This window comes from Sinohyriopsis cumingii, chromosome 3 (assembly GCF_028554795.1).
Source record: "Sinohyriopsis cumingii isolate HCF-2022 chromosome 3, ASM2855479v2, whole genome shotgun sequence".
Taxonomy (NCBI): domain Eukaryota; kingdom Metazoa; phylum Mollusca; class Bivalvia; order Unionida; family Unionidae; genus Sinohyriopsis; species Sinohyriopsis cumingii.
In genome coordinates this window covers 114,802,750-114,815,941 of record NC_142963.1, presented here as the reverse complement: position 1 = coordinate 114,815,941, position 13,192 = coordinate 114,802,750, and the positions used below count along the sequence as shown (strand labels likewise).

General features: G+C 36.5%; 1 protein-coding gene across 1 annotated transcript; it reads right to left on the bottom strand.

Annotated features, from left to right (window-relative positions):
* Window positions 1-5,339: 5,339 nt before the first annotated feature.
* On the bottom strand, window positions 5,340-12,965 carry LOC149803627 (uncharacterized). Its single transcript, XM_089951427.1, has 2 exons — window positions 12,792-12,965; window positions 5,340-5,788 (listed from the first exon to the last, which is right to left on the bottom strand). The coding sequence occupies exons 1-2, from the start codon at window positions 12,854-12,856 to the stop codon at window positions 5,485-5,487; spliced, it is 369 nt and encodes a 122-aa protein (XP_089807553.1). The 5' UTR covers window positions 12,857-12,965; the 3' UTR covers window positions 5,340-5,484.
* Window positions 12,966-13,192: the final 227 nt, after the last annotated feature.

The window sequence follows — 13,192 nt, the reverse complement described above, 5'->3', positions numbered from 1 at the left end:
TTCATACCTGTTCGATGAGACGTCGATGGTCTTCCTTTCCCGCCAACATGGCAATGCTAATTATTTTATCGACAATAGCCATCGAGTTGTTTATTATTTGTACTAAAACTACTGTGTGCTGCCGGGGTCCCCGAGTTGCCGAGTGGTCTAAAGCACTCACCGTTACGGATTACTGCCGTCTCACCTCTGTCTGCGTGGGTTCGAGTCTCTGGTTCGGCCAATGTTATTACGTGAGAAAGCTTGTCATTAGCTTCTCGTGGATCGGTGGTTATTTCTGGGGTTTTCCCGGCTTCTTACTCCACCCCATTTATACTGCCTGCCATGTATAGCCTATCTTCTGCCGAAAAATGGCGCTAAACCCCATAAAAACAATAAATTTGTGCTCCCGCGAGAGCATTTGAATAGACGCGCATTCCATAATATAATCAAATTGAAATTATTTTACCAGCATTAATGCCAACCGCACTGGATATATTAATAAACCTCAGACAACAAATCCTATTGGTGCACCTGTAATAATAGTTCAATTCCAGAAACACCAAGCCCATAGTGGCCGCGGTCGCATGTCCATTAATAGTATCTACAATGTTACTCATATGCTTGTATTTCACGAGGCGTATGGTTTTCTTGATGGCGTCATCTTGCAGGTATTGTTTCGCTTCGACTGTTTTCTCAGATCGGTAACATTGAGATCTTTTATAGTTCTTCCGTTAATAATGTTATCGCTAAGCATAATTGATTGACAGGTTGGCTTTGATCAGGTGACGCATGCACATGCACTTCTAACCAATTGCCCATTTTTACTTGTACAACAGTCATACATCATACAGTCATAGAAAATATGTACTTGGAGAATATTTAAGTCTCCGGCAACTATGCGTTCTGGGACACCACATTCACTTAAAATCATATTGCTTACATCCAAGGCTTTCATGGCTGAAACGACTCTACTCGTCTTCGCCAAAGAACAGCATCACGGACAAGTGCATCCGAAATCTTTCACTTCTTGGTTGAGTGAATGTGGTTTTAACATAGTCAACAGTGAATGGTGGTCGAATATCAATTTATTAACAGTCTGTCCACTGAGTCCTAGCTACAGTCTGAAATGCCTTGAACAAATGTCTTGTTGCGCTGATACCTTGTTGGGTAGTTATTTGCAATGATAGCTGCTGAACGTTGCCTTCATAAACGTCTGCGGTAAGTGGGTAAAATGACTGTGGCAATATACCCAAAGAATTCATAAACGACAACGAATGTGTTTCTACAGCCACAGAAGGGATTATCACGGACAACTACAATGCTAATTTCAACAATACAAACTTGCCATCAAAACCTCCATGACGACAAATTGCAGTACTGTCGGTGGGAGTTCGTTACAATGTAAATGTGTCTTGCTCCGAAAGTTACATGAAAACAACAATGAACTTTTGTGAAGTTGTCCTCGGTGATGTGCGAATCCAAGCGCGTTTCTGATGTTTCCAATCGAATACGGGTTTCTACGGGGGTTTTGTGGTCACGAATTGAAGCGAGGGCTTGCAACACATTCTTTGCTTGACTTGCAACAGTGGTCTTGATAGAGTCCATGGCATGCGGGGTCAAATTGTTTGATGTGACTTCGATGAAATCTCCCAGTGTCTTACCACAGTGTACACGAAAAACTGGCCAATGGGTGCCAACGACTCCTACTGATAATATGCGTTGTATAGTTATCATTGCCAAATAATGTTCCCCATGCAAAGGAGGTTTGAAAGCCTTTAACGTACTTAAAACGAAGGACAATCTTAGAAACAGAGGCCAATTGTGAAAGGAAGTCGAACAGGTTGTCATTCTAGTCGGTCAGCATAAAGAGCAGATGTGGGGATTTTCGTACGGCTTGATTACAGGCAAGACTGGTGCAAATGCCAAGAGCCAGCATGGACTCTGATCAAGATTAACTCTACAGAGCACGCAGGGAGAACTAACCTCATCACTAGTTATCGAGTCTATGTAAGACTGGCCATCCCAACAGCTGGTACTGGTTTGAGTTTGCTATGCCAACGCGATAGGAGGCTCAGCTGACTTCTACTTGCTGCCGAAAGGGGTGGCTCGTTGGCAACGATGCTAATTATTGTGCCGTCCCCTTTCAGGATTGCAATCTGCCTCTGGATTTCCTGTTTAATGGCTTCTACTTCGTAGGCATCTGCTAGCACTTGTGCAATATTTGGGTGGCCATTATGTCGGAGGAAAACGCCAGAAGACCAGAAACAGATATTGGTTTAACTGTAATAGACTCGGAGAGACACCAACAAAATCTCAATATCGCACCCCACGTTGTCCGAAAGATGCAGCAAACGTCTTCTATATTCCAGGCTATGAGAAATGTTACTTCATCAATGTGTGTGCAGTTGTATGCTGCCATTATTCCGCTAAAGTCAAAATGATACATTTATATCACTAATGATTTTTCTGTCTCTAATATCAGGACACAATTTGTCGAAATTCTGATTTGGCGCGCTCGATTGTTATTAGATATCCTGGCCTGCGAGCAGTGTGTGTGTGTGTGTGTGCCCAAGTCCGCGGGTAAATGATTTGTACGAATCTGGATCGCGTCGGTTGCCTAAATGATTAGAGCGTCCACCTCGGAGGCGGTAGGTCACGGGTTCGAACCTCGGCCGAGTCTTACCAAAGACTTAAAGAAATTTACTAGCAGCCGCCTCGCTTGACGCTCAGCATAAAGAGGGTAGTGCTAGGACTTGTCGGCCTGATGTCAGGATAATGTGACTGGATGGTACATCATTCTACATGTATGTGGCCTTTTTTATGCACCAGTGCTAGACATCACTAAAATCTGCCACACTGCAGACATCGCAACGATATGACTCAGATTGTTAAAGCTACGTTAACAAAAACAAAGACACACTTAAGAATCAGTTATTGAAAGTTATGTTTACGACTTTGGCTAAAAACGACATTACATTAAACTATTAAGTAAACTCTACCAGGTGCGAAGTTTATATGTTCATGGGCAAGTTTTTTCTGGACAAGAACACAAAATATAATCAAAAACACCAGCGGTAGCTATTACTTAACTAAATTTGTGTTTTTCCACGTGCAGTAGTAATCTTCTCAGTGACGATATCGATAATTCAAACAGGTTATTTGAGAAAGGGTCGTTGGAGCCGTAAAACTGCTGCCTAATAAACCCCAGTATAAGTTGGAGGTATTTGTGGTTTACTGATGTTTGTTTGAACTGTCTTGAACATTCTCTATTTTCTCTTATTAAATCACCTAAATTTTTAAAATAATATATATGATTTTATAACCAGAAAAAGCTTAATTAGATGTGTAAGTATATATGCATGTATAAACAACATAAAAATTTATTAATAAATAGAGATAAACAGTTTTAGAACCATTTGTATTATGCACACTTTTTAGAAATATAGAAAATAAATAAATAGAAAAGAGAAAGAAAAGAAGAAAATAAAGAAACAACGAAAAAATATTAATACAATAAAACAAATTAGATAAATATATAAAATATATGTACTAATATAATTTGCACAGATATAGGCTATTAGAACTCAATTTATATAATAAAAAATATGGTGTGCACAATGCTTGCTATGAAGTATTTTATAAATAATTAATTATATTTTATCGAAAATTGATCTACAGCTGCAATTTCGTTTTTATACAATTAGTAAACTTATTTTTATGTTATTAGATTATACTTTTACCAATTAAAATTTTTTGCAAAGTAGAATAATCTTATCTAATTGTACACAAGGGACATAATTCAGAAGAAAAAATATTAAAAACTTTTTCACTTAATGTCATATAGCGTTTCTGAATTTAGACCTTTTGGATATACCGTATTAAGACGGTGAATCCAATAGGTTTCCTTTAGTAGACGTTCCATTTCAGGATCAGTTTTAACAATAGGTTGGAAGGAGAAATCTTGCAATGTATGGGAATTTTTGTTAAAATGTGCGGCAACATGAGATGAAAATGATTGATCGATATAATTTTTTATATCTGATCTGCGTTGGTTCATACGTTTAGATATTTGTTGACTGGTTTGTCCAACATATTGGATGCCACATTTTTTGCATGTTATCAAATAAATAACATTTGATGTTGCACAATTAATATCACAACGCATATTAAAAGTTTCTTTCGTATTATTACTATTGAAAGAAGCATTTGCATTAATAAATGAACAGTGTGAACATCTAGGTCTATTACATTTAGTTGATGATCCTATTTTATATGATGGTTTTTCTAATTTAGAATTAGTTAGGAAATCTTTAAGATTTTTAGTCCTTTTATAAGCAAGTGTAGGTTTGCTTTCGTGTAGCGATTTAACACTTGCTTTACATGATAAGTTTAATAAATCCCAATATTTATTGATAATCTTACCTATATTAGGCAAACTTGGATTATATTCAATAACAAAAGGAACGATATCTTCATTTCTACTTTTGATTTTATATTGTAAAGATTCAAGCTGTGTAAGAGGAGATACTTTTTGGAAAGTATAAACAACACATACACGTAGAATGTATGACCGGTTTCGCACTACTGCATCATCAGAATGAATGGAAAATGAATTTAATAAAATTGCTTACGTCATTAAATTTATTCTGTTTCTAAGTGATCAATAATATAAACAATATGACATAAACAAGATGACGTCATAGCTTACATTTTTAACCTAATTTTCCTATTCTGTAACGAGTAATTGACATGGAGATATTCATATATAGCACAGATTGGTGATATTTTAATACATAAAAATATATTAAACTGGATCATACAAATACATATATCTCTATTGATAACTATCACTAAAATTGATATATAAAGCCCTCGCCTTTACCTATCACTGCCATCTCATCTCTCCGCGTGGTTAAAATCTAGGACTCGGCCAATGTGAGATATATATATATATATATATATATATATATATATATATATATATATATATGTGTGTGTGTGTGTGTGTGTGTGTGTGTGTCCGATAGACTGAAGATAGGATAAAGATTGATCGATTGATCAAGGGACCAATACATACATTTTCCTGAAATATCGGAGAACGTCCCTAATCAATGTAAAAACTTTATAAGAAAGATGTTTAGCATGAGTATGACGCCAACATAGTTATTAAACGACTACAATTACAAGTAATATACTGCTGTTATTATTATTATTATTATTATTATAGAATTATGGGGAGTATTGTTCAATAAAAAATACCATTTTCATTTTCTTACATCACCTTGTCTATGTGATGCTATGGACCTTGCAATATACTGATTTCTAATGCAAGCCTCGACACAATAAAAAAGAGAAATCGGTATAATCTACTTCTTTAATTATGTAAATATCTTCATGGTTTTAATTTAACCTGACACTGCACGTCTGCAAACAAAATAATTTTTTCCAGTTTGTATTTTGTTGTAAGCTTCGTAGTATTTATTGGTGTTTGTTGCCGAACAAGGATCATGTTGGATCAGGTTGTCTTCTGCACAGTGCATCGCCAGAGGCTTTCTTAGCATTTTGGTATTCAGCGGTATTTTTGGATTTAGCAGCTTTCCATGCTGCTTTATCCTGCACGTCATCTAGTGTCTTGTACTTGTAGTGACTACCGTATTTTTGGTACACAACAGAGCTTACAGTATTAGGGTACAGAGGGGAAGCTACGCGATTAACCACTGAGTATGCAACAGCAAGTTGTCCCTGGGCTGGCTCGCCTCTCGCATCGCCAAATACAATTCGAGCCACAAGTTCGATGTTTGCATCCGTGCTGAAAAAAAATAAAAATCAACATTCAGAAGGCTGCAATACCATTAATGCACTTTCACATCACTGCCATTCTCAATAATACAAACATACTGTATAAGCAAATATCCCAGTGTATCGCAGTAATTAACTATCGCAGCTTATCAACAAAATTCCAACACAGGCCAATACCCAGCCAATACTTTCGCTGGCAAAGGTTTGTGACATTGTGTGATTAACAGTGGCACTGGCAGCTTGTCGAACATTTAGGCCTAATGTTCATCAACATTCGACTGGCACTGTATGTCATATACAAATTCTCGTCGTCATGGCTGAACAGTTTAAAAATAGTTTTGATGAAATTTTCAGTATGCACTAAAACTGAACACTAATCCACATAAGTGTCAACATAAAATACTCTTATCTTATATAATGTGCTATGATAACGAATTGGCGTGGTTATCTGTGCTCCTTCGTCAGGTTAATTAGGGTTGTTGTTGTTAAATTTAATTATAGTGGCGTGCGCACAATTGTGCATGTGCCACTTTTTTCTGACTCCACCGCAGCCTGCTAGTTGTTCCTGGGGAAGGGAATTGTGCCACCTCCCCCAGGCTTTTATGAATTCAAGGAACCCTGATAGTTTGGTCTCAATCTGTGGGTCCATAAAGGTCCCTTACAGTTGAATGGTTGGCTGTCATTAGTGGGAAGGAGAGCTCGGGAACGGTCCTGTTTGCTTTACATAGCTGGTTTCTTGTTGCATTTGCCTGGTGTTTCTTGCGATTTCTTTTTTCGATTTTTTTTTCTTCTTCAAAATGTTCTAAAAGGGTGGGTGGATGTTCTATGCTGTTTATAGAGGTTCTTAGTAGAAATCATGTATGAAGAGAGATTTATTAGGTTATTATGGTATTACTAGTCGAGGTGTTTAGGGTGTGCTTCCTACGTTATGTTATTTATAAGTTTTTAGATATTGCCTCTTTAAGTTATTTATTAATTAATGTTTTTAGAGATTGAATGTTATTTATACTTTATTTAGCAAGAGACCGGAGTCCTAGCCAATTACACGGTTCGTTAAGGACATCTAGGACATCCGATTTTGTGGTTTCCTTAGTTTTTTATAGGTGCTTCGTAAGTGAATTATTTAGTAATACTTTTATAAAATTGAATGATATGTTAATGGATTTTATGTGGTGGCTTCTAAATTTATTTAGCTAGTTACTGGGTCTTTTGGTTTTGTGGGGATAGTAATTATATTTTGTTCCTAAGTCCTGCTGAGTCTATGAATTGATTTATATTTTTATATGCTGATTGTTTATTTTTTTATTAGGGTCTATAAGTAACTCTGGGTTTGTGTGTGGTGATCCAATCTCTTTTTGATTTTTGATAAATATTTTCCGAGCGGGTTGATATTTTGGGCATATATTGAATACGTGGTGTAGACCTTCCGTGGTGTGGCAGTTAAAGCAGTTAATGGTTGCTGGTTTGGGTCCTGTAAACCTTCCAAAACTGCTTGCTAGTTTAGTTTTTCCAGTTATTATCCTGTTTATGGTTTTCTGTTCTAAATAGTTACCCTTAGGTAGCTGTATTGTCCTATCTACGTTTTTTTTTTTTTTGGTTTCATGGTGCTTTTTACCTTTTGTGGAGGAGTTCCAAAAATCTTGCCATGTTTGGTCTATATATGTTTGTGCGAAGCTTATTGTTTCTGTAGAGCTATAGTTAAGCTTGATAGAGTTTTGATCTCCTAGTTTGGTTTTTGCAACTTTGTCTGCTGTTTCGTTGCCAGAGATTCCAATGTGCGACGGTATCCACATGAGCTCGACTAATTGATGTGCTGTGGTGATATCGTCGATTAATTGGCATGCTCTCTCCCGGAATTGTTCCCCAGAGTGTGTATTGCGATTTTGGATCGATTTGATAACGCTTAGGGAATCGCTTACAATGACTGCTTTAGGTATTTGGTTGTCTTTGATCCATTGTAGTGATTCAAGTATAGCCCAGAATTCAGTGGTGTAAATGGAGCAATAGTCAGGTAATCTGGATCCCGTTTGTATTTTGAATTCAGGGATGACTATTGCTGCTGTAGTTCTTGGTAGGTTGTTTGTTTTTGATCCATCGGTATATATTTTAACATAGTCCAGGTATTTTTGGTTGATTTCGTTTACGAGTACAGGTTTTAGTAAGTTTTCTTGTCCTTCTTTATTGCCTAATTTGGTAGCTTCAATGTTAATCCTTGGTGGTTTTTGTAACTACGGTGATTTGTTCTGGTCTGTATTGTTTGTTACCTGTTTTTTTTAGTAGAGGTATCTTTTCTCTTAGTTCAACGATTACTTTGACAATTGGTGTGGTGGGTATGATTTTGGGTTTGAAGACAACTTTACACTTATTTATAGCTATTTTGTTGGGACGGTTGTCTGGGTGGGTATCTAATCGAATGGAGTATCGGAGGAGCAGTTCTTGCCTACATAATTTTATGGGTAGTTCTCCTGTTAGTGTTTGTAGTTCTTCTAATGATGTTGAGGGGAGTGTTCCTGTGCATAATAGTAAGGCTTTTCTCTGGATAGTGTCAAGTTTTTGCAGTACCGGCTGCTTAGCTGAGTTATATGCTTGGCAACCGTAATCCAGTTTTGATCTAATTAGGCTTTTATATATCGTGAGGAGGGTTTCCTGGTTGGATCCCCAGTCAGTCCCTGTGATGTTCCTGAGTAAATTGAGATCTTTGTTACAATTCTGGGTGAGTTGTTCAATGTGCTGTTTCCATGTGAGGTGGTTGTCAAAGAACATTCCTAGGAGTTTTACTACTGTTACGTATTTGATTAATTGATTTTATATATAGAAGTTTGGATAGACTAGGTTGTTATTTCGTTTGGGGGTGAATATGATTGCCACAGTTTTTTCATGAGATATTTTGAAACCCCATTTGTCCGCCCATCTTCCTATATTGCCTAGGCTCTGCTGGATTTCTTTAACTACTGTGTTATTGGCAGGATTTCCATTCCTCCATAGGCCACTATCATCTGCAAATTGTAACAAGTTTATTTTTGCGGAGGCTGCATTGAGGTCAAGGTCGTTTACCATTAGGTTAAATAGTAAGGGACTTATTACACTGCCTTGCGGTGTTCCATTTTCAAGTGAAATTTTTTCCGAATGGGTGTTGCCTATTCTTGTGGTAATTTTCCGGCCTGTGAGAAAATCGCCAATCCAGTTGAATAAGCGTCCAGTTATTCCAAATTGGTTTAATTTGGCCATTAGTCCACTGATCCATACTAGGTCGAACGCTTTTTCTAGGTCTAATAAAAACTGCTATGAGGTTGCGATCGGTTTCCTATGTGCGTTAAAAGCGTGTTTGATGTCTGTTTCCAATCTGAGAAGTTGGTCAGTGGTGGACTGTTTGTTCCGAAAGCCACATTGATTTATGGAGAGTAGGTTATTGGTTTCTAGGTGGTGTTTTAACCTATTTGCTATTATTGTCTCCATTATTTTGCAAATATTGTTTGTAAGGGAGATGGGTCGGTACGAATTTATGTTGTTGGGATCTTTACCTAGCTTGGGGATTGGTATTACTATGGCCTTTTTCCATTTGGTGGGTAGTTGGCCTTTATCCCATATCCTGTTAAAGAGTTTGATTATGGTTATTGTTATATTGATAGGTAGTTTTTTGTAGATAATGTAACCTAACTGATCCTTACCAGGGTATGTCTCGTTTTTGGATCGTAGGGCTATCTTCCATTCATGTACTGTGATGTCGCTATTTAGGTGAGATTCTTTTGTTCCTTGGTCTTGAAACATTTGAGGTTGGGTTCCCTCCATTAGTTTTTTGTGTTCTTGAAAGTTTCTGGTGTGATTATTGTTGCTACTCATGTTCGAAAAATGCTTCGCTAGGAGGTCTGCCTTATCTTTATTTGTTATGACATTTTTAATTTTTGGGGCTGAGGTAGTTGCTTTCCCTTTTATGGCTTTTATCTTGTCCCATATTTGTTTTGAGTTTGATTTTAGACTCAGTTTAGAGCAAAAAGATTTCCATAGATTAATTTTAGCAGTTTTTATAGTTTGTTTTAGTGCTTTTTCTTTATCTTTATATTGCTGGAAGTAGATAGAATTTTTGGTGCGTTTATATTTATTTAAGGCCCTTTTTTGTCTTTATGTGCTATAGTGCACTGTTTAGTCCACCATGGTACAGGGTTTTTATTTTGGATATTAGTTGTCTTTGGGATGCATCGGTTAGCTGCTTCTATAATTGTGTATGTTATGTTATCATAATACATGTCAATACTTGGGCTTTCTAAGTTTTCTGGATTTACTCTAGCTAGTAATAATTGGAATTGGTCCCAGTCTGCCTGTTGGTACCTCCATTTAGGTGGGGTTTCGTTTGGAATGTGTTGAGTTTTTGTTTGAATACTGATTGTGATGGTTAATTAGGGGGTAAACCGAAACGTTGATGATTGTGCAGAGTGGGATACAAAACGTTATTTGTGAAAAACTTGTGCAAGCGATCGCAAAGATTTGGATTGGTGCTTCGTAGATGTGCTTAAAATAGCCTTTGAAATTATGCCCATCGCAAAGGTTAATGAAGTGGATAATTTCTTTAACATATCACTTGAATAATGGTTTATCCTGAACAATAATAATAATAATAATAATAATAATAATAATAAAATTATTATTATTATTATTATTATTATTATTATTTAATATGATGATCGAGTTTTGTTTGACCGAGGCGAAACACTAGGGCTGGTTAATCGGACCCCAAATCTTTATCGATTATCTGTTGAGATATATCAAGAAATAATCGAAATTCTATCATTTAATAATCGAACATTAATCGTTTCCGACGAGTTACATAAAAGGATTACAAGGAGCAGAAAAGTATTTGCATTGATAATGCACACTCCAACCAACGATGCTCTAGATAATCCTTCAATGACATTCCAGGAACTTGATGACATTCCAGGAATTTCGACGACTTTCCAGGAAATCCTTCAATGACATTCCAGAAAACTGGCTTCATACAAACTCATAGCAATAGCTATTTAAAAAAATATTAATTTTCAATCACACGTCATATTATTACACTGCAAGGGAGATAAATACGCCTAGATGCACATTATTTTCATCTAAGGTAGACTCGAACATAATTTTCAGCCTCACAAAAGCTTCATTCATATTTTTTTCTTCCTGAAATGGACTCAAACAGTGCACTTTGTTGTAATACGTTTGAACATATATTAGACAATGTGTGTATAGCTGAGGTCTGCAGCATGTCAACGCAGGGTGAATGGCATGCTCTGCTTCCGCTGGTCCATTACTGTTGTCACTTCATGTCAGGATCCGTGGATGAGACTGAGCAATTCTAGTTCTTATTTCAACGCGAGAGAGGATGGTTTTCATGGCCGTAAAATGTCTTAAAAAACATCGTTTACGTACGTTTTGTAACCATAATGATTAACAGATTACTCAGGTAATGGTATCAGTACCGTATAAGTCACATTACTTGGGATTAAATTAATCATGTTTTGCTATTAAGTTTGCATTAATTGGAGACAAATACTTTTTATTTTACCTAAACTTAAAATGACCTTATCGACAATTTTAAAGTTGTATACGGCTGAGTACACAGCCATAATCTTGATTCAATTAAAACAATAACTCTTCCATGCTATGTATATCATATACCAAACGGATTCGATTGGAGATGTCTACAATGACACGTCATAACATATAAAGATTGATAATACTTGACGTGTTGTTGTCTTCCTGGTTGAAACTTAGAACAGTGTTATTAATCATATTTTACTTCGAACTTTCATGAGAGACCACCTGTCTTTAGACCATGATCCTATGTATATTATGCATATTTGGATCATTGCCAAGCATCTCATGCATTTGATTACAATATAGTATCGTATCAGCTAAAACATTTCATGTGTTTTGACTCTTTTTCAACCGTTCGTATTCTCTCTTTTCTTCATTCACCTTATCCATTTTTGTCATTGCTATGAGCGTCTACGAGACGGGATTGTCATAAGCTTCAGGTGGAATTACTTTTCTGCAGACGGCGAAACATCATTAAACCTGCCCCTTTACAACCTGGAATCCTCTGCAGATTGGTCAATATTTTATTACCAATAAAACCGTTCTTATGATAATCGAAATCTGTAAACGTGCTACTTTTACTGAACTACCAAATGCTTATGTTCTAACAGTGACAAATATAGGCAAACTTTCCTGTATTTTATTTTCATCCATAGTTCATATGTATTAGGACCTTTTCGGCCCATTAAACGTTGCTGTATTGCGTCTAAGGGAGTAGGAATGACTGAAGAGCCCTGAGTAATTCGTATTTAAGAGTATTTTTGTCGACATCAAACTCTATGAGCAATTCACAGTTGATTTCCAGATGTGTTAACATACACACACGCACACACGATCACACACACTTTGACACAAGCAATATTCAAGTTCATTTCACTGCGCAAATGGATGAGGTCGAACTGCACTTTCAAACGGACAGCTACCTTTACACATTAACTTAGAAAACTAGCGAACGCAATGCTAGTGTTTATAAGTGTTTTAAATATTAACGGTTGAAATATCAAAAATCAATGTCCGGACTGGTATTAAATTGATTTTAAGAAAAAACAATCAGATCCACAAATCAACGTTTTTCAAAGATAAACAGCAAGTAAGATAAAGAAGAAAATATTGAATCTTGGGAAGGTATGACTACTTAGAACTTATTGCTTGATATCGGCAATCTATCTTATAAAACTGTGCTTCTATCCCCGACAGAACAAAAGTTTTTAATTCGCTATATTACTGAACAGATTGTGACGCCACCAGGTGGTACACAGTAAAACGTAATTGTATATGTTTATAGACAGATAGGAGATTTAACATTAACATTTGATAGCGTGTTCGCCAGGGCAAAACCCATGCATATAGACATCTTTTGTTCAGTGAGTATATAAGAACTATATCATAACTTTGTTTTTGCTGTACTGCTAACAACTTTGAAGGAAGGTATGCCTTACCATAAAGTTTCGGCCTTAGCACCAACGAGGAAAACCAACAGGAAAAATACAGGCACTGGCGACATCTTTGAAAGCAGGATGTGATCCGCTCGCTTCAAAATTTATTGTAATATCTATCTACGAACGTGGCCAATTTATATCTTGGAATGTAGACTTTGACGTCAAACCTTCCCGAGTCACATGAGTTGCCTTCGTTTCTATTGGTAGACTATCAATACTGAACATTAAACAATCCATACCTACCAGCTCTTTAACCTATCGTAAACTTCATTTTCACTACAGTAAGTATCACCGTCTACAACACGGCTTGTTTTCTATATAAATAAACGATGACTTGGTTTTATGCTTCACAATTTAATTTGAACGTCACACAATAGGTACAGAAAGAAATACATATAAGG